General features: G+C 48.5%; 1 protein-coding gene across 3 annotated transcripts in view; it reads right to left on the bottom strand.

Annotated features, from left to right (window-relative positions):
* KDM5A (lysine demethylase 5A) overlaps positions 1–22165 on the bottom strand; it is a 937903-nt gene that overhangs the window by 315527 nt on the left and 600211 nt on the right. For all 3 annotated transcript variants that reach the window (XR_015307532.1, XM_086952835.1, XM_086952834.1), the window contains one exon: positions 16679–16811. Coding sequence is in view for 2 of the 3 variants with exons in the window: in XM_086952835.1 (XP_086808961.1) it covers positions 16679–16811 (133 nt within the window). In the remaining variant the exon portion in view is untranslated. The remainder of the gene's footprint in view (positions 1–16678; positions 16812–22165) is intronic.

Genomic DNA, 22165 nt, shown 5'->3' on the forward strand with positions numbered 1-22165 from the left:
AGCCGTTGGGCGCTCAATGTTATTCAATGGGAAAGGTAAAAAAGAAACAAAGGCTGCAGACTCGGGGATGGTGATTTTTCAAGTGCGACCACCACTACGAGAGGTAAGTTGGGATCCTGGAGAAGAGGTAGGTACCCCAGAGGGAGGCACAGGGGGTCGCAGGGCGCCGGGGTGTCTTTGGGTGTCGGGAAATCCTAAACTGGGCTGGTCGCGGTTGGGGTGGCCCCTGGTTCTGAGTGTGCAGGCGCCGGCTGGTTCGTCGAGGAGGGTCTTAGGGCACTGGACTTCGAGTCCTAGTCGCGGTGGGGGGGGGGGGGGGACGTCCTCATGGTCTTGGATCACTCGGGCATGAGCCGGGCTTGGCGGATGCAGAGTGGGTAGGTCTTGAGATTCCTAGCTGGCACCAGGGGTTGGTTGTTGAAGCAAAGCCTCTGCTTATGGGAGTCCCAGTCTTTAAGAGGGTCAAGGCAGGCAGGTCCTCCGGGGGTCCCAAGGTTGCTGTCCGCAGGAGTCGTCACGATTAAGCAGGAGCAGGATACAGGATCGACAGGCCGGTAGGGCTGGGGCCAAGTCAGTGGGTGTCGTCCTGTTGTTAGCAGCTGTAAGGCGGGTCTTCTTCTTGATCTTCTTTCTTCTTTTCTTATCAGGATCTGAGGAAGGAAGATTCAGGGTGCCCCTAAATACTAAAGTTAGGGGCGTTACAGGTAGGGCAAGGGCAGGGACCAATAGGTCCCTGTCCTGAGGTGGGTACACCCCCAAGCCTGCTACTCTCCTGTAGGAGGGGGGCAGGAGCCTAGCTGTGATTGGGTAGGGATAGCCATCTTCAAGATGGCCGGAGCCCGGGGTCGAGCTTCACCTCGCCTCTCCTACCTGAGGGGTGGGGTTGGCACAGGCCCGGCACCCAACCCCCTTTCCTGACATAGGGTTTCCCGCCAGTCTTCCTGCCAGAGTGGGGGTTAGAACCGGTGGGGGCCAGTTGCTGAGTACAGCAAATGGTTTGGAGAAGCTCACAGAGGCGGCATGCCTTGGAAGCTTCCCTCTGCCCATCCTGGGGAAGGAGACCTAGCACCTCGCCCAGGATGTGCATTGTTGCAGGCCCAGGAGAGCGGGGGGCTCTCCACCCAGGGGTTCAGCAACATGTCTACTGTGTGGCAGCCTCTGCAGCCACTCAGCCCAGACGTGGATTGTAGGTTAGGTTTTCAGGGGGCATCTCTAAGATGCCCTCTGGTGCCTTTTACATTAAATCCCACACTGGCGTCAGTGCGGGTTTAATGTGCTGAGAAGTTTGGTACCAAACTTGTCAGTCTTCAGTGTAGCCATTATGGTGCTGTGGAGTTCGTAATGACAACCTCCCAGCACCATATAATATTAATGGCATCACTGCACTTACAGTGCCCAGGAATTGCCCTGGGTACTGTAGGGGCACAGGGCTCATGCACCTGTGCCCACACCTCAGGCATAGGGCACCCAGCTAGAGGGGTGACGGAAGTATGCCCGGGCAATGGGTTCTGTGGGCATGGCACACAGGGATGTGTGCCATGTCGACTCTTTGTTTAGTTCTGCACTTAGACACTCAGCCTGTAAAGGCAATGTATGGGTGTCAGGGTACAGGGCCCCTGAGGGTGGAACAATAGTGCTGCAGCCCTCAGTGGTCTTCTCTGGTCACCATGCCCTGGGTACCTAGGGTACCATTTACTAGGGGCTGACAGGTGGCCAGAGATGCCAATTGGGTTTTAGTTTCAACACAGTTTTAGGGAAGGAACACAGGCCCTGTGTACCTGGTTGGCAGGAGCCCAGGGCACACTCAGTCAAAGCACATCAGCAGTTCAGAAAAATGTGGGGGCATACCAATGCAAGAAAGATGGCACTTTCTCACAGTAACACCCCTAAATCTAGTATTTAGGGGCACCCCTGAACCTTGCTTTCTCAGGCAGGAACCTGCAAGAAGAAAAGAAAAAGAATGACTGAACAGCCATGCCGAAGCTAACAAGAGGAGGATGCCCACTGACTTGGCACCAGCCCTACTGGCCTTTCGCCAACTCGAACCTGCCCTACCGGCCTGTCGTCACCTTGAACCTGCTCCAGTGAAATCCCGGGAAGTCCTGCAGCCAGCAACCTCGATAAAACAGGAGGACTTGCCTGCCTTCACTTCCAAAGACTCCTGGGAACACTGGATTTGTTCAAACAACTAAATCCAGTTCCGCAAGGATCCGTGGGTCTGCAACTGACGCCCACAGCCTGAGTTCGAGTGGCCCAACACCAAGAGGAGGTCCCCCAGCGATCCTGACATGGGATCCGGTGATCCTTGACCTGCCTCAAGCCTCCAGCCGATGCCGGAGGCCTCAAAACTGGAAGACCCCCCCCCAACCGCGACCAGGAGCTGGTAAGAAGATCCGACCCTAAAAGCCACCCATGACCCACGGCCTTGGGTGTCCCAACTGAGGGTGCCTTACCAACCCCCAAGATCCCAACTCACCTCTCCAAATGGTGGTCACACCCAGAAGACCTTAGTCCCAGAGCCTGCAATGTTTTTGCAAACCGGAGACTCCCCATTGAAAGGTACAGGGCTTTCGATGCCAAAACAGCACTCTGCACCCAGCCGCCTCAGTGCCTCCGAGGGTGCATCTTTGGTGCTGGCCTAAACCCCAATTTGCCCTGAGCTACCCAGTGGCCTGCTCGTCAGCAGCCACCAACCGGAGGCCTCCTATCCCCCATTGGATAACATAGGGCCTCAGCATTCTGCACCCGGCCGCCCTAGTGCCGCTGACGGTGTAACAAGAGTGCATCCTTGACCCTGGGGGACCCGTGAGTCTAACCCCTGAACACCAACTCCCACAACAAAGTACTTACCTTTAAACCGATAACACCATTTTCGCCCATAGGATAACATTGACTGTTTTTCTATGAGAAGTTTCTAAGAGTGGCGTTGGAAAACCTAAAGAAATTCTTTATAATTGTACTAACTAACAAAAAAGCTTTTACTTACCTGTTTACAGGAAAAGGCGCAGTGTAGTATTCAGGTATACTACACTGTGTAAGAAAAGTAATCTGAAAGTAATGTACTGGTCATTTTACTAAAATGCGCATTCAAAGTACATGTACTGTATTTACAAAGCATTGCATTTCTCAGTAACAATACTGTAAGTCAAAACAAAGTACATATACAATTACAATCCAAACTGTATTACAACTGTATATTTACTGCAAAGTATTTATCACTTACCTGTGCAAGGCTTGCTTGGTTCTAGAAAATAAGATAACTAAAAGAATATTTTTATACAAAAGCAATTGGTCTAAACTTCAGTCTTTTGAGTGTGTGAATTCATTTACTGACTGAGTGTGTACAACACATGCTTAACACTTACTGCTCGACCACACTACCATAAATAGAGAGTGAGGTGCTATCTACTTAACTTCTCCCAACCTTTGAGGTTCCACTGGACTCTGTGCACACTATTCCTGCTTCCTACACACACCCCTTGAAATATCTGACCCATGGGTGAAGTTTGGTCCTGTGGATCCCAAAAACAGGGACATTTCAGGTTTACAGTCCTGCACAGGTACCAATAAATTATGTATTTTATGATGGCCCAGAAGCCATTTTAGGATACCTAGAACACCAGGCATGGTTTGGTGGTAAACTACCTCATATAGTTCGGAATGTTCAAAGTAAAGAAGGGCCCACATGGCCTATATCAGCTGGATATACACTATATCCTTACACAGTACATTTGTATCACACAGTAATGAACCAATTACTAAAATAATTAGTGAGTGTCTATAGATGGCTTAGATGGAATGTTTTACAAACAGCTGTGATATTTTGTCTCGGACCTACACCACAAGTGCATGCCACAATACCGGCAATCAGTCCACAGGTAATCAACGCTATCATGGGCAAATCGCCCACAAAACAAGATTAAATTCTATTCTAGATTGCTCATTGGAAGCAATATATCCATAAACAACACTCCAGGAGAAGAACAAGGAACAAGTTACTTACCTTCGGTATCGCCTTATCGTTTAGCGGCTCTATCTAGCGACATATTCATACCTTAGAATTATTCCCAGGCGTCAGACTGCATCCAGAATTTTTTCTTGAGCAGTACCACTGTGCGCTGGTAGATGGGATTGTTCGGCCCTGTGCTGCATATATAGGTGCCACCCAAGCGTGCTGACGTCATTTACACACCAGAAGCATGGAGCCACAAAGCACACTGCCAATTGGTGTGTAAAACTGCAGCACTGAAAGGAGGAAAAATACCCTGTTCCTATAAACTCACTGGCACAGCTGGTAGGATGGGCGGATTGGCAATAAATCTGTGGCTGGATGGACTACCAGATAAGGTGTTACCGAATGTAAGTAACTTGTTTATCTGATAGAGACTTCTAGACACAGATTGCTAACCTTAGAATTAATACCCAAGCAATACCGCTCCATAGGTGGGTATGCGGACCAATTTCACACAAGGAAGTCCTGCAGGAACGAATGGACAAAATGCCCATCCCTACTGACCCGAATGCCTGGACGATGTCCAGGACATATACTCCGCTTGCTAACGTAGTGGTGGAAGCTTTAGTGATGGTGGAATGAGTATGTAAACTCTCAGAGTGTTGATTTTTAGCCAATGCACAGCAGAACTTTATATAGAGCACAATCCACCAGGAGTTGGTCCACTTCTGCACAGCCTATCTTTTCCCCACGAAGAGATGGTTGTCCACCCAGAACTCATGTGTGTGGTCAGGGCAGAACGGCACGCTCTTTTTGGGCGAATAAGTTGTTCCTCTTCCTTGGAGAGATAGGGCAGAGAGTAAAAAGTAGGCAGAGTGATGGTTTGGCCTACTTGAAAAAGCGTAACCACTTTTGGGAGAAAGGAAACCCTTGTTTGAAGCACCAGTGTGTCTGGGTAGATGTTCAGGTAAGGAGGCTTGGATGATATGGCCTGAAGCTCACTGACCCTATGGCCAGATGTTATTGCCATTAAGAGGGCTGTTTTGATGGTAAGGAGCCTGAGAGGACAGTTGAGTAAGGGCTCAAATGGAGATCACATATGAAATGTCAGGACCACATTAAGGTCCCACTGAGGCATAATGAAGAGAGGAGGATGACAAATATGTTGCAAACCTTTCAAAAGCCTATGTACAATAGGGAATTTGAAAAGAAAAGGTTGGTCACGCAACCGTAAAAAAGCAAATATTGCAGAAAGATATCCCTTAACAGTACCTCTAGCAGAGCCCTGTGGGGCAAGGAAGAGAGAACATGAGAACCTGAGAAAGGGGAGCAGACTTAGACCTTTTTCTTTGCACACCATGCCAAATACTTGCCCCAACTGCAGGCATATACCATCTTGGTGGAGGGACGCCTAGCTGCCAGAAATACATTGCAGAAGATCAAAAGCTGTCAAGTGACAGAACTAATCTCAACACAAGAAGGTGGAGAGTTGGCAGGGTCAGGTGGAGAACCCTTCCATGCTGCTGCGACAGAAGATCCTCCGAAAGGGGCAGCCTGATTAGAAGCCGAATGGCCATGTTCAACAGCTTGGGATACCAGACTCTCAATTCCCAATCTAGAGCCACAAGGATGACTTGAGTCCAGTCCTTCCTGATCTTCTTGAGAACTCTGGGGAGAACGACATACAGGAGGTCTGAGCTCCACTCGAGATAAAAAGAGTCTTTAAGCGAGAGTCACATTGGAAATTCCAACACGCAAAACTGCTGACATTGCGTGTTATCATTTATGGTAAACAGATTTACCTAAGGCTCTCCCCACTGCTGAAAGAGTACTTGCACCACCTCCAGATGGAGATGCCATTTGTATTCTGCTACGCATCTGCAGCTGAGTTAATTTATTTTGACGTTCAGAGAGTTCTCCAGATGTTGAACCACCAGGGATATGCCTTGTTGTTCCGACCATGATGCAGGACCTCTTGACAAAGGGTTCACAACCCCACCCTGGCCTGTTTGTCGCAGTACCACATGGTGGTGGTTTTGTCCGGGAACATCTGCACTAGCCTTCCCCTGATGGAGGGCAGAAAGCTTTCAATGCCAACCGGATCGCTCAGAGCTCCAACAGGTTGAGACCAGAGTCACTGCAGCCTGTGTTTTTTTGAAGCAGATAAAAATTGAAGATTCGACCTTGTACACATCCAGTGTGCCAGGCCTATCAGCACTGCAGAAGGGATAAGTAAGCCACTGCTAGAGCAGGCATTACTACCCTAAGACAGGGTTCACTATGCCTCCTGTGAGGGAATAACTGCATGAGCAGATATGCTCTTTAATTGTCTAAGTCCATTCTTAGGCATTATAAGAGCCCAGTGAAGCCGTACTGAGTACTTCGGTTGGGAGCTTATCATTACATGTTCCGCAGCTCCATGATGGCTTCAATGAATTCCAAGATGTTTGGTATCAAACATCTCAGCTTAAAAAACCTACACTGATGCCAGTGGTGGATTCATTGTAAAATGCACTCAAAGGGCATCTGAGAGATGCCCCCTGAAAAACGACCAACTCACACATGTCCAGCTGACTGGTCCGCACCAGCCTGCCACACACAGACATGTTTCTGACCCCGAGGTGGGAGCCCTTGAGCTCTTCTGGGTCGGGGACAAAGGCTGCTTGGGGTGGAGGTGCTTTACACCTACCTCCAAGCAGGAACAGCATTCAGGGTGGTGTCCTTTGATTTGCTAGTCAGGGCCTCTCCAGCTAGTAGAGATGACCTACCCCGACCAAGCCTCACTTTTAGCAGCAAGGTCGGCAGGAAAATGAGTTGTCAGGAGAGGTGAGCCCCCTCTCTGCCAGGACCATGCCTAATGTGCCCTGGACAGAGGTGATACCCTCCTTAGAAAATCTTCCATCTTAAATGGAAGGATTCTAGCCAACTGGGTGAGGGGATGCCCCCTCCCCAAATGGAGGGGACATACAAAGGGTGTAGTCACCCTAAAGGCAAGTAGCCCATTGGCTACCACCTGCCAGCACCTGTAACACCCCTAAATTCTGTACTTAAAAAAAAAAAATATTGGTTTTCAGTTCAACTAAACAGAGTTGTTCGCATACAACTTAAAGCAGCAAAGCACATCACAATAGCACCATAGTTACCAATTACATCGTTAAAGACATCAATTCGCCATTTCTCAGTTACTGACACCCGGCTCCTACCATTCACCCCTAAGTCAACACGTTTCATCCGAGTCCGAATAGTCTTCTCTGTCCGGAGGAGGTTCGCAAATATCACCTCTATATTTATTCCATGCCCCCCAGATTTTACTCCACTTTTTAGGACATCCTCTATTGCGGAACACTTCCCTCTCGGCGACCATGGCCGCATCCATATCTCTACCCCATGCTGCCAGAGATGGGATCATCGCCCCTCCCCATTTTTGTGCTATATTCCTTTTGGCAATCATAATTCCCAGCGTCACCCAGCTCTGTCCTGATTGTGTGAGGTTATTCGGTTCCCATATATTTAATAAGCAGCGTTTTGGTTCCGGTAAAAGCGATACCCCTTCCGATTGGGATATGGTTTTCATTACTTGCACCCAGTATTCCAATATTTTGGGGCAGTCCCATATGGTATGAAAGAAGGTTCCCTCATCTCTGTAACCTCGCATACAATAGGGGTGTTCTGCCCTGCCCATCTTGTGTAGTGTGTGTCTAGTGTAGTATGACCTATGTAGGACACGGAGCTGTACCAGACGGGGGCACGAGGGTATGCCTACCTCTCTTGGGAATGCCAATGCTTCCTGCCACTCTGAATCGTCCACATAACTTATGTCTTTAGCCCATTTTTCCTTCACAGATCTCATCAGGTCGGGCATATTATTCACTAGTTTACGATATGTAAGAGTGGTATCTCTCCTCGGCATATAGTCTGTCCATAATCTATCCTCCATAGGGGAGGCCTCCGGAACTTCTGTGCCATGTGGCAGTACTGACATAGGGGCGTGTCTTATCTGTGTGTATCGAAATATTTCTGTGGGGGCTAAGTCGTATTTCTGTTGACGGCGCTCAAAAGTGACTCTCTCTCTCCTCCCTCCCACATATCCCCAATCATGGATATCCCCATGTCATCCCATCTATCGAATCCCTTACTATTTCTAAGCTTTCCAAGTCTTTTCGTGTCCCATAGTGAAGTGAGCTGGGTTAGTACCCCCCTCCATCCCAGTTTTGCTTGTGCCGTGTGCCATAGTCCCAGGGTGTGGCGTACTGGACCAACCAGTGCCATGGTCACCTTTTTGTCGTATGGGGTGTAAGCATTTCTCTCGTGCCCAGTTGTGTCTGCCTTAAATGCCGGATCTGTCCGTGAGACATGTACCCATTGATTAATTACTTTCAATGTGCCGCACATTGGGGAGCGCTATTCCCCCGTCGTACCAACTACGCATTAGTTTAGTTTGCGCAATCCGTGCAGGCTTATTATTCCATAAAAGATTAGATACCTGTGTCGAGATCGCCCTGAAGTAAGACGGTGGCACCGGGTACGCTGTGTGCTCTAAGACATATAAACAAGCATTTACAATGCAATGGTTTCGCCTTTGGAAAAGTTAGAGCTATTGGCATTGTAAATGACAAAATTTGTATTTATGTGTTGGTTTTGAAAACAGATAAATAAATGGCATTGTCATTTACATTGCCATTAGCTTAATCTCTCGCAAATGTGAGACCTATTGTACCCTACGGACTAGCTCAGCAGACAGCAATTACTACCACACACACACACCCAGAGCCACACACAAGGTTGATTTGTGGAACGGTGAGATTAGACATCAGCAGGTTTCAAGGCAGTTTTTTGTTTCTGGGCTGAGGGTGCAAAAAGAAGGGCAATGATCTCAGATGTTCATCGCAGCGAGGTGGATGACATAAAGGTTTAGCTAATAACTCCTCTCCACAAGGGCCTGGTCAATTAACTCCGGACTCTGCAGTTTACTATCACCATTAATCTCTTATGCACGTCTCTGCTTTTCGAGTATTTTAGAATGACTACCTCTGCAAACAGCATGTGTTCTCCCAAAATAGGACCCGTTCCACCTCGATTGAACATGAACATCTGTGAGTAAAGCCTTCGACACAGTTTTAATGTGATTGACAGCCGTCTAAATCACTAAATATGATACTGTGCAGCACGCATAAACATTTTATGGGCGCTATAGGGAAATCGGGAGATGCCATCCTGACAGCGGGTGCCCATGAACTCCTGAAAGGGCGGGAGAGGTATGGTTGTTTAACGTGACGTTGTTAGAAGCATGGGCATAGTCACCCGCTCTACGGCACATCTGGGACACTTTTTGACAGCTTTGGGCTGGTGCGCACGTTTAACACCTTGGCTGCTAGGTGTTTTCCCCTCCTATGCTGACTTTTCATCATTCCTACTAATCATGACGAGCTCAGCTCGTCATCAGCACAGCTCAACCGTGCATCATGACGAGCTGAGCTCGTCATGAGCATGGAAAGGGTTAATTGTTATGTTGAATGTTTGGATAGCGCTTTTGGGAATATAGCGTTACTTCGAAGCGCCCGGAGAAGCAAGAGGGATGGAAAAGATACAGACGGGGGCTAGAAAGCGAGGAGGGGGGTTTGATGAAAGCAGCTTCTCCAAAATCGCTGGCAACGCACTGGACTGAATGACAGCACTTTACGGGAGCGCCTGGAGGGTTCCTGCAGGAAGGGAGGGAAGGGAGCTGGAAGGTAGAGGGTAGACGACAGCAAGAGGGCAGGAGGAAAGGGGGGGGGCAGTCAGGTGATGGTGCGAGAGAGCACAGTTTGGGGAGTCCAGACCGGACTGAGTGAAACATCACAGTACGCCGGCTCAAAGATAGATGGGACTGGGTGTCCAACAGGGAGACCCCGCCCTCCCCCTCCCAAACTCTGCTTTTAATGGGGCAACATCTCGTGGGTCCTGGGCTTAAAAGACGCAGCACCTGAGTGAATGAAAGGTAAGGTGACGGGCCCCCCTCAGACCTTGTCTAGTACTGCCAGTGCCTACATGCCAGGGCGTGAATGAATGAAATAAGGCAGTGCATCCAGATGGCGTCACAGCCTTTGGGATAGCCCAGTGTAGCATATACAGGCTATTCACCCACACAGACCGCTAGTAGGGTCGGTGCAGCAGCCTCTTAGGGGCGGTGTCTCTGAGGGCCGCTTGGCCCGGGGCAGAGTCACCGTCCCCTCGAGTTCCGCCTGACTTGGCCCTGGCGCCTTTCAGAGCCATGGGCATGCATTCTCCCCGCTCCACATCAACTCACCCCCCTACGCAGCGTCGCGGGCATATTTAGCTATTTATATGGTAAATGAAAATAGACGCACACAAACAGATCCCGTCAGCAAGAGAGAAGCACACAGCAGAGCTCCCGGACACGATAACACGTATAGGAAAATCAGTGAGTAAGGAAGGTATTTCCCTTTGTGCAGCCCGTCCGCGCTGAAGACACAAAGGACGCGGCGTGTCTAGACAGGGGACGTCAGAGCAGCTCAGTGGGTTGAGAGCCGGAAGCAGAACTCTGCCCTGAAGGGAGCCCGCTGACTCCTGCTGGCCAGCCCTTGGCCTCTCCGGGGTCGTTAACATCGGACAAACATTTTCTTAGGTTTACAGCACAACGAGGCACTTCTGTGGGTGAGCTGTCCATGCCATCAGATCCCATTCACCCCAGCGCGAGCCCCAATCTACGGAGGCGCGCGGTGTACACGTCCTCCAAAGCGGACAAGGGACAGTCACATTTCCCAGTATGGCAGTTCACCTGTGGCACCCACAATGCCACACAACCCCATAGGAACTCCCCTGTGGCATCAGGCTTACGGGACCGACCCAGGCCCCCCCTGCCCAGTGGGCTCGCTCAGAGCACCAGGAGACCCCACTCCCACAGGGCTCAGCACAGCAATTAGAGAACTCACCCACCCACTCCCATGGAACTCGCCTACAGCCTCGGGAAAACCCATTCACCCACTCCCACGGAACTCACCGACAGCTTAGGGAACACTCATCCGCCCAGAGCACCAGGAGACTCCATCCACCCACTCACACGGCACACATCGAGAGCACCAAGAGACTGCACCCAGCCTCTTCCACGGGGCTCAGCACAGCATCGAGACCTCACCCACCCACTCCAATGGGACTCACCCACAGCTCCGATAGAACCCATCCACCAACTCCCACGGGACTCGCACAGAGCACAAGGAAACTCCATTCACCCACTCCCAGGGGACTTCCCCACTGCACCAGAACTCATCCTCCCACTCCCAATGGACTCACCCACAACTCCAATAAAACTCCACCGCCCACTCAGTATCAGGACTCACCCACACAGTCCCATGGGACTCACCCACAGCTCCGATAGAACCCACCCACCCACCAACCCACGCCACGGGACTCGCACAGAGCACGAGGAGACTCCATCCATCCTCTCCACTGGACTCCCCACGGCACCAGAACGTAGCGTCCCACTCGCAAGGGACTGGGACTCACCCAAAAGTATCCATTTAACTCATCCTCCCACTCCCAATTGCCTCACACACAGCACCGACAGAACTCAACCACCCATCCCATAGGACGCAGCACAGCACCAGCACATACCCGCCCCTCCCACGGAACTCACCCACAGCAACTGGAGAACTCACCCATCCATTTCCATGACTCAACAACTGCACATCCGACTCACCTGGAGAACTCACTCGCCCACAGCAAACAGGTGGCTTCGTCGTCGCCCACATACTGCCGATAGGATAATTCACCCACTGCCCTTGCGGCCACCTACTGTTCACACAGGACTGACGCCCCCAAAGGCTCAGCCAACACGCCCCCCCTTCATTCCCCCACTCCCGCGTGCACTCACCTAGCACCTTGAGTAGCTCATCGAAGTTCTCAGAGTGCTTCATCTTCCATTTGCCGTTGAAGTTCGGCATGTTTTCAGGATGAATCTTGAGCTGTGCGAGGACGAGGGCTGGTGGCAGCGCCCGGGGACGGACCTTCTGACGCTGGCTTCTTGTGCCCTGTGGCGGGGGTCTGTGGGCGCAGCACCCGGGTATCCCTCTGCGAGCACCTTTTCAATCACCCGAGCGCCAGCCCCAATCAGTGGTAGGGTGAGGACCGGGACCCGTGCCTCTGCAATGCGGGCAGCTCCCAGTCTGATCTACGCGCTGCGGTCTACAGTCACCGGTCTGTGTGCTGCCTGCAGCCGTGCCCTCCGTGCCCGCTGGCTGCTTCCTGGGAGAAGGCGACTCGGCGTGAACGCTGTACCCTTTACCGCGCTCCAAGCGCCATGTGTCTTTTTATTCCTCGCCGAGCCCCGGCCTCCCTGCTGGAGTCCCTGCACCCTCGGGGAGGAGCCCGCCAACAAAACCTTTCTCCATCCCACCTGTGGAGTTTGATTCTCCCCACCCCCTTGTTGTCCCCCTCTGCACCCTCTCCCCATCGAAAAGAAAATCTATCTATTTTAAGGTGACACTTAAGACTGCGGGTGGCTGCTGTGTTTCCAGATCGCCCTGCTTCCTGCAGCGCCTGGTCAATACATGTCTTTTCTTTTACAAGTGGGGCCGGGTCCAGAGACACGGACAGCGGGAGGGGGGGCGGGAAGGGGCACACGGACAGCGGGGGTGGGGGGGTGAGGGGCGGGAACGGGCACACGGACAGCGGAAGGGGGGGCGGGAGCGGGCACACGGACAGCGGGAGGGGAGGGGAGCACTCACCAGGACTTCTTCCGGCGGCGTTCGGCCTCGAGGAATGACCCAAAAAAAAAGCAAAAAAATGTTTTAAAAACTAAACCACCGCCCACCGCCGCATGACGATCGCAAAGGGGCGGGATGAGTAAAGATTGCCGGAACGCCCACGAATCTGCTCCGGCAATGACGGACAGATCTCTCTTGCAATGGCTAGTCTCCATTTATGGAGCCAGCCAATGGAAGAAGAGAAGGCGGGACAAAGGCCCACACTAGTAAAAACATAAGATTTCGCCTGCGCGAAACGCTGCTGAGCAGCTGTTCGCCAGGCGAAACCTAAAGACTGGGTAAGGCCATCATTTTAAAGAGCGCTGCCTTCCCAAGCAAGGTCAATGGCAGGGACCCCCAGTGACGTACATCCCGCTTGAGGCGGTCCAGTAGTGGCTGCAAGTTCGCATGAAAAAACTCCTCAGAGATAGCAGTAACATAAATACCCAAATATTTAAACGTACTGTTCGCAATCTGTAGCGGGCAATTGTCAGGGAGATGTGGGGGTGGGCCATGTAAAACATACAGTAGTGATTATGACCAATTTATGGTATAACCGGATGCCTTGCCATAAGCTGCACAGATATCCAGGAGAGATAATATAGATCGCCTCGGCGAGGCTAGATATAACAAGATAGCGTCGGCATATAGGGACACACGATCCTCCCAGTCATCTGTCCATTTGAGGCCCCGTACCACTGGATACCATTGTATCCACGCCACCAATGGCTCCAAAACTAGAGCAAAAAGTAACGGCGACAGTGGGCAGCCCTGTCGCGTCCCTCTTTCTAAGGGGAAGTCCTCAGAGATGTGACCATTGGCGGTAACATGGGCCATTGGCTTGGTATATAGGAGCTTAACCCAGGAACAGAACTTTGGCCCGAGTCCTAAGTGTTGCAATACTGCGAAGAGAAAGGGCCATTTGACCATGTCAAACGCCATATAGGCGTCTAGTGACAGCACCACTGCCGGTTCCTGCACATAATTGGCCCGCGCCAGAACACCTTGTAATCTCCTCAGGTTAAGAGCCGTGTTCCTGCCTGGCTTAAAGCCCGATTGATCTGGGTGTATAAGTTTTGATAAATGCGGCGTGAGCTGATTTGCCAGCAGCTTTGCGAGGATTTTAGCCTCTGCATTTAGTAAGGAGATGGGTCGATATGACGTACATAGGTCCGCAGGTGTCCCTGGTTTCAGAACCACCACTATGGTGGCCGTTCATTGGTCCAGCGGTAGTTCGCCCACTCTTAGACTATCAGTGTACATATTTAATAAGTAGGGCACTTTGGAGCTAAATTCTGTACTTAGGGGCACTACTGAGCCTTGATCCTAAGATTCCTGCAACCTATGAAGAAGGACGAAGAGAAAGCTGTGTAGCAAAGATTGAAGACGACAAGTGACTTGTCTCCAACGCCACCAGAGAACCTGACCACATATGCATTGTTGGCTGACCTCTAATGGACTACACAAAGGCGCCAGAAGCCTCATCTTGAAGGGTCCCCCTGACCAAGACCAACACTAAAGGGCGCCCCTGCATCCTCAGTCCCCCGCCCTTGGGGAGCCCAGCTGAATTTATCCAGCCCTCCTATTATATCTCCTGTCCGGCCGGTGGTCACGTTCATCTGGCCGCCTGGTCTAAGTCTGTGATCCTCTTTATAAGACCGTGATTCCCCATTGAAAAGCATTAGGTGCCCAACGAGGATTTGCAACCGGCCGCCCCTGTGCCGCTCGTGGTGTAAGGTTGGAGCATGCCTGTGGCCCCCGTGCTTGCTTTACCCCTGGGGCCTGCGCCCTGAAACCCAGGTACTTACCTGCAAACTACATCTCTAGTTGGTGCAACGAGGATTTGCAACCGGCCGCCCCTGTGCCGCTCGTGGTGTAAGGTTGGAGCATGCCTGTGGCCCCCGTGCTTGCTTTACCCCTGGGGCCTGCACCCTGAAACCCAGGTACTTACCTGCAAACTACATCTCTAGTTGGTGCTCTCAGTCTCCATTAACCAAAATGGGTCAAGTGCTGCTTGTGGTGAATTACTGACCTCAATCTGACCCTTACCCAGTGTTAGTCGAAATCCCCGAAGACTGGAAGAGTAAGCCATGTATTTACCGGTCAATGCATATATCTGTTTTTCTCCCATAGGTTTGCAGTGCATTTCTCCTATTACATTTAAATGTCTATTTTCTACAATGGCGAGGTTCTACAATTGCTGATTGACAAAACCAACGTTTTTTGTGTACTGTAAAAACACTTCTCTGCCTTACTAAATAATTCCCACTGCATCTTGAAAAGTATTATTGCTGTTCTTGAAACTGTTACTCACCTTCTACTGAGTTCCTCCTGGTTCTAAATAAAATAACAGAAAAAATACTTTTTATGCATAGCAATTGGTCTTGGATTCATTCTTTAAGTGTGTGTAATCATTTCTTGCCTGAAAGTGTACAACAAATGATTGACAAAGCCCTCTGATATGCCTAAGTGCTCAAACCACACTACCACAAATAGAGTTTTTTGTATTATCTACTAAAGCCTATGTAAGTCTCTGATGAGTCACTGGACTGTGCACACTATACCTTACTCTGGTACAGTATATACAGATCCAGTTTCCTGCAATCACTACATCAAATTCTGAATGTACATAAAATCAGTTCCGCACAAAAAAGGCCATTATCAATTCAATGGGTATCATCAAAGTAGATCATTACAACAGGCTTCCTGTGGGTCTTGCTCAATCAACTAGGTCTTTCCTAATTATGTAGTCTTACACTATGTACTAACACACTATACAGTCATTCTAGAACCACCATTAACTCAAAGTATCAGCATGTTGGCTGACTTTCAGCAAACAAGCTCTCGGCATTGCTGTGGCGGGGGGTGGGGCGGAAAGCGCGGATTAAAAAAAAAACATTAAAGTAAGTGCGGCTTGACGCACTGCTTAAAAAACAAGCTCTCGGCATTGCTGTGTGTGTGTGTGTGGGGGGGGGGGCGGGGGAGGGGGGGGAGGGGAGGAATTTAAAAAAAACATTAGAGTAAGTGCGGCTTGCCGCACTGCTTAACAAGCTCTCTGCATTGCGTGACGGGGGAGCAGGGGAGCGGCGTTCCTTTGAAGTCGGAAGGGTGGGAGGGAACGAGCATATGGGGTGTGAGCGATAACTAAAGTAAGAGGGGGAGCAGGAAGTGAGGCCGAGCACGCGCTGGCGAAGCTTCGTGCTTGAATGCCTCACATGCACTGGGCATAATCCGCATTCCAAAGCACTTTTGGTAGGATTTGCTGGTGCCCTCTATATCTCTCGCCAGCAATGCGCAAGCGCATGGGCAGGCGAGACCTAACAATGCTCAAGCGCATTGGCAGGCGAGACCTAAAAAGGGCCATTTACAATCCTGAAAGCTAGTTCTCAAAACCATTCCATTAAAAATCTCTAAACTACCTTTTCTAACAATGTTTCACGATAAATACCCTCACACAATCTTGGACCTGCTAATCACCACATTCTGACCTCACAAACAGCTCTGCACACAGTCTATTATTTTCTAAAATTCACTCTTTAAATCTCCCTTTCACTGATCAGTGTGGCTAACCTAGCCATGAAGGAAATTTAGCACACTAAAGATTTGCTTCATGAAACTTCAAGTTAGTGAAAACCATACAAACATCTTCTGGACTCACCCCTTAGTATATAAGCACACTTTAAAACTTTCAAAGTAAATAGCTTACAATTCGGACCTAACCACTTGATAACAAGATAGTACACAGCATGCAACTCTATAACAGACTGATACATACCCAAACAAATTCAATATAATTCAGGAGGGACTTATTACTAACTAAATCTCTTTATATTCTGTACTATGTAATTCTGACACATGATTACAGCACGTCTCAATATGAAAGTAAGGTTTTGAATGCCATATTTTCCTTTCTTTGAAGTTCAGAATTCGTATTTAAAAGGGTAAATGAAACAGAAAGCCGGGTTTTATTGATTTGATATCTTACCTGAATTGCCTCCACCTTAGCTGTCCAGTCTTTGGCCCCATGAAGAGCTTCCTTCAGGGCTATCACATTAGGCAGGAAAGCCGGGATGTTTTTGCACTCGTTCACCATTGCCTCCAGAGCAGACAGACGTGGCCTAAATCATGAACAAAAACAAGTAAGCACATCTTTCCATTAGAGATTGGAAAGGCACATAATAGTTGGACACAGATAGAGACACAAATGTACTTCATGCTTTTTCCCAGCCTGCCAAACCCTATGCCTCAAATAAAAAAATAGATGAAAACACCTTTCTTAGAGACATTTAATTGGTACATCAACGGTCAAAGCAGCAATGTGGTGGTTATCATTCACATCAATCCATTTGGAGTCAAGGGGGAAGAACAAAAAGGAAAGGCCGCCCCCCCACTCTTAACATTATAAGCAACAAAGGCCTCCCCCAAAATACACTGAATCCTAACCTAAATGACAAACCCAGGGTTTTCAATTCTCTTCTCAATTCCCTTGAGTGTAATCCTTTCAACTACTCTGATTTGTCACAGTGTATCACTAACTATCCTCAATGTAAAACGACAAATACTACCATCCAGGCCCACCTACCTTCCACCAATGAAAAAATGTGAGGGAAGAGAGAGAGTACCTCACCTCACGGTAGAACCGCCAACGGGGTTGCTGACTAACATTCCCCAGTTTACCCACTTCTCATCATCGGCAACTCTCTCTCCGAGTGTGAAAGAAAAAGAAGAAGGCAGTGTTTGTTCTCCCTTCGGAGAACCACAAAGTAAAAGATAGTGACAAGCGTGATAGTAAGACAATAACCGTGCTTACTAGTGTATATGTGTGCCCAGTGAACCCCTGTGAGAATTAGTGAGCATAATTCTCACCGTTAAAAACTGGTAAGGCTTGCTGGCCAACCAACTTTTATTCCAAGCTGCAAGCCTTCCAAAGTAAAAATGGTTCCCGTCAAACCATTTTTAATTCCATATTGCCAACATGTTTCGTTGCTACACCATTTCACAACTTCATCAGGGCTAATAGGGGTTCAACTTCTCAATCTTCACTTCATATTCACTTAAAACCTGTGATGGTAGAGAACAATACACACCATGGAGCCAGTTGTAGAAATCCATCTGCCTTATGCAAGGACATGAAGAATTTTGTAATTATAACGACACACAGTTCACTTGAGATATTGTAACTATTCGTTACCTGCAGGTTGCGGAATTACAGCATACCTACAACCCTCCTCGTTTGGACCAACGTGTCAACAGATCACGTGTCCCCTGGAAGACCATCCACTGTCAGGCCCTCTGTAATCATATAAAAAACAGAAGGACATAGGAGAACATCAATAATACATTATTTGTATGTCTTTTTCTCTAATCCATTCACGCATGTTACGTAGTCAATAGGCTGTTTTCTGGTACACCATTTCTTAGATTAATATTAATCCAGACCACTGCCCATGTTCTCTCGTTCTCTTGTGCCCATGTATCCCCGTAGCTTTAACAATCGAGCAACAATGCCTGCACAATACTTTTCGTCAAAACTCCACATGCTTGTCTGACACCGCAGCTCCCTTGCGTTATCGTTAAAACAGCCTGGTCGCATCCACTTCTTTCAAGACTCACTCGCAAAACTATCTTACTGCCCGGCTCGGACCCTTACCCGTGCCGCGTCCCACCAGCGTGTCAGACGTTCCCACTACGAGCTCAGACCGCCGTTTGTTTTTACCAATACCGCAGCCCCGCCTTCACGTTTCGATCATGGCGGCCATCTTTTGAAAGGATTTATACTAGATGAAGTATATTGTGATCTCCAGGACCTACGCTCCATACTGTGATTTCCATGTACATCGTAAAACCAGTCTGTTTGTGGAAACAAATTGTAATATCCAGTTCACCGTATTCCCTCTCATATCCATCAAATGAATCATGTCTTGTTCATATATAAATTCGATTGTTGTGAAATGCGATAGGGTCATCTTCATTAATTCCTTCTTCTTTCTTTTCACTACAAATAGCCAATCACCAGGGAGGGTTCTTACTGACAACTTAATCCCTACTCTCCCAAAGACACGTAGGCGGCCAAGTTCGATCGGGGGCAGAGTTGCATAACGTTTTATTGTTCAAAAATCATCATGCATACTGGTCTATAAATCCACAAACACAACGGTCACAATAAATCTCGTAGTGTATCACTGTATATACTGCTCCAAGACAATGTCGAATTAAATATATAGACAAGTCACGCGCTAAAACCAATCAATATTGACAATTATGACCACTTTGCATTCTTTAAAGACGGACTCAGCAATGTGGCAGCAATTTTGTCGTATCTCCATCAAACATAGCGTTACCAACATGCTAAGACTGTCAAAGACACCTATGTCAACTGCATCGGGAGGAACAGGATAAACCAGCCAGAATAAATCATGACTTTGTAATACTAATGTGGATTCAGTGTCCCTTCTAGTGAAATGCAAATTCTGTATTATATCCTGACCAGCATCCCACATCGAAAGGTCTGCTTTTATGTCTAGCCCGGTCAATGTTTACTGATTTTATTCCATTTAATGGAATCGTTCAGACCCCCCCCCCCGGTCCGCTCATTCAGAAAAAATTCATCTGGCCTCTTTCTTTGCCAATATGTTCTCAACGTTATGTATTTCTCCTAGCACCCTCTCTAAGACAGTCCACCTCAGATTCCTAGGCTCATGTTCTTTCTCAATGAAATGTTGCACTAGACGTGTAGTCAATTCATTGGCTTTAATAGTGCTAAGATGTTCCTGTATTCGCACCTTCACCTTCCGTGAAGTCAAACCAATATAGTGTAGCCCGCAGCTGCAGGTCAATCTATAAATAACGCTTGACGCGCTACAATTGCTGAATTTAGTGAGGAATCATGTTCTGTCATCATGTAGAGTTAACTCCCTGGTCATTTCAGTGAGGTTACAAACAGAACAACCTCCACACGGATAGTGTCCGGCTAGGAGAGAAGTAGCCTGCGAAGTCATGAAAGTGCGTATGTGGACCAGCTTATCCTTAAGATTGGGGGCTCTCTTAAACGCAAAGCGACGCAGTGTCAAGAATGGACCAGTGTTTTCTCACAATCTGTCTCATCTTGGTGGAGAGGGGGTCAAACGTCGTGACCTCTTGAAGACACTCCTGTCTTTCTTTAATGTTCCTCTCCAACAGTGCTTCACGTGGGGTACTCAAAGCTCGTTTCCGAGCTTGCTTGGTAATTCGAATGGGGTATTCCCTCTCTTGCAGTTTCTTCACCAACTCCTCTGACTGTTCCATAAATGCGCAATTGCGCCGATAGCACAAAAACTGACCCACAGGGAGATTATCCCTTAGGGCTCTGGGATGAAACGACCAATAATGGATCAGGCAATTCCTGTCCGTTACCTTGTGGTGGACATTGGTAACCAACCTATGTTCCACAACCATGATGTCCACATCTAAGTACACAGCAGATGTGTTGCTGATAGACCACATGAACCGGAGGCAATCATCAGCCTGGTTCAACCAGGTTAGGAACCTCTGGAGGTGGTCCTCTGTACCTGCCCAGATACAGAGGACATCGTCAATATACTTACGCCACAGGGAGATATTCTCTTTGAAGGGGTTCCTAGGGTGGTGGACCACATTCTCCTAAAACATGCCCACATAAATGCAGGCCAGACTTGGGGCGAATGTGGCCCCATAGAAGTCCCCCACACATGTAAATACAACTGATTTTTGTATTAAAAAAAATTTCTAGTCAATGTCAATTCGATGCATTGCATGACAAAGGATTGGGGCGCGTCATAAAACCATTCTAACTCCCCCAGAGCCCGCGCTGCAGCCACCAGCGTGGAGTCCTGGGGGATGCTGTTGTAAAGAGATTTAATATCAATAGTCACCAGCAATTGGTTTTCAGGATCGAACTCAACGTCCTTCAGGATGTTCAAAATATCAGTCGCATCCTGCACATACGAATCTTGTGTGATGGCTGCCTCCCTCAAGAAAAAATCTGCAAATTGAGACAGCGGCTCTAACATAGATTGGGTGCTCGAAACAATCAGGCGTCCTGGAGGCGGACGCTGAGGCTTGTGGATTTTAGGCAAAATGTAAAATGCCGGAACACGCAGTTTTGTATTAACAATAAAATCTGCCTCCTTAGATGTTATCCACTTTTTTTCAACAGCCTCCACCACCATGCTCTTAATCATATTGAGGAGTTCAGGCGTGGGGCCCGCAGCAGCGGATGGTAATTAGTGCGCACTCCCAACAGTCTCAATACCTCAGCTTCATAGGTGCATGTGTTGAGCACAACTACCGCACCACCTTTGTCAGCCTGCTTTATCGTCACCAGCTTGTTATCTTGCCACAATTTCACAGCCGACCAATCTTCCTTACTTATGTTACTTGTATGTTTCAGTTCATGAGTTTGTTCTAATACCTCAATGTCATGTAACACTCGCTGTTCAAAAACAGCCACCTCAGTAACTAGTGAGGAAGTCGGTGGGCAGAAACTGGAGGGGCGATGTAAATTAGTGGCAAAAACAGATAAAACAACCTTTTCTTTGTTAGCAAATAACTTGTGTAACTTAATCTTCCTTATCATCTCGAACAGTTCTGTCCTACAGTTGAAAGTATCATGCCTGGGGGTCGGAACAAAACCAAGTCCCTTGTTTAAAACTGTCAACTCAGCAGCTGTCAGTTCGTGGCAGGATAAATTCACCACAATGTCATTGATGCCGTCGCATTGTCGGTTGTTACCATTATCTAGGATTGGTAAGTTCTGCCTCTGCTGCATGTTATGCGAGGAGAGTATGTCTGCCATGTTGTTTGAAAATTGGCCCTGCCTGTGCCTCTTCCTCTCTGGGCCGAACCACCTCCCCCTCGTGAGCTTCTCTGGGTTTGCCCTAAAAAAGCCCTCAGCAATACCCCTAGGTACTCGTCAGTTCTTATATCAGGCGCAAAATTAACTCTGCTCAGATGTAGAAGGGCGCTCAGAGGATTCCGCCTCCTCGCTACTGGTATTATCAAACATTCTGTTATTTGGTGTACGTCTCTGCTGCCTTTGGCCACCCCGTTGGATGTTTTGACCCCTTCTTTGAAAACTCTGATGAAGTGGTTGTTCTACAGATCTTTCGTAATACTGATCCTCAATATAAGGGAACGTCCATTCACGCGAGAAACAATCTAGATTTTTCTTGAGACCCTTGATCTTGACCATGTACGTTTTGTAATCAAGTAACTCGCCCTGGATCCTTGCCAATGGATCTTTGGCATCCGTAAGTGCAGTATCACTTTTTAGGGTTTCCTCAAGTTCAAGGATCTCCTAGAGTAATTCCTCACTTAGTCTCTTTGCAGTGTTTATGATTAAAATTAACCAATCCCAGGTGCACTTATTAGCTATGTAGCTCCAGTCCACCCTGAATTGTTTGTCCTCCGAGAACATTTTTGGCTCTAATCTCACTAGTAAACTTTGGAGGTGCGG

Source organism: Lissotriton vulgaris, chromosome 1_2 (genome assembly GCF_964263255.1).
Source record: "Lissotriton vulgaris chromosome 1_2, aLisVul1.2, whole genome shotgun sequence".
Lineage (NCBI taxonomy): Eukaryota > Metazoa > Chordata > Amphibia > Caudata > Salamandridae > Lissotriton > Lissotriton vulgaris.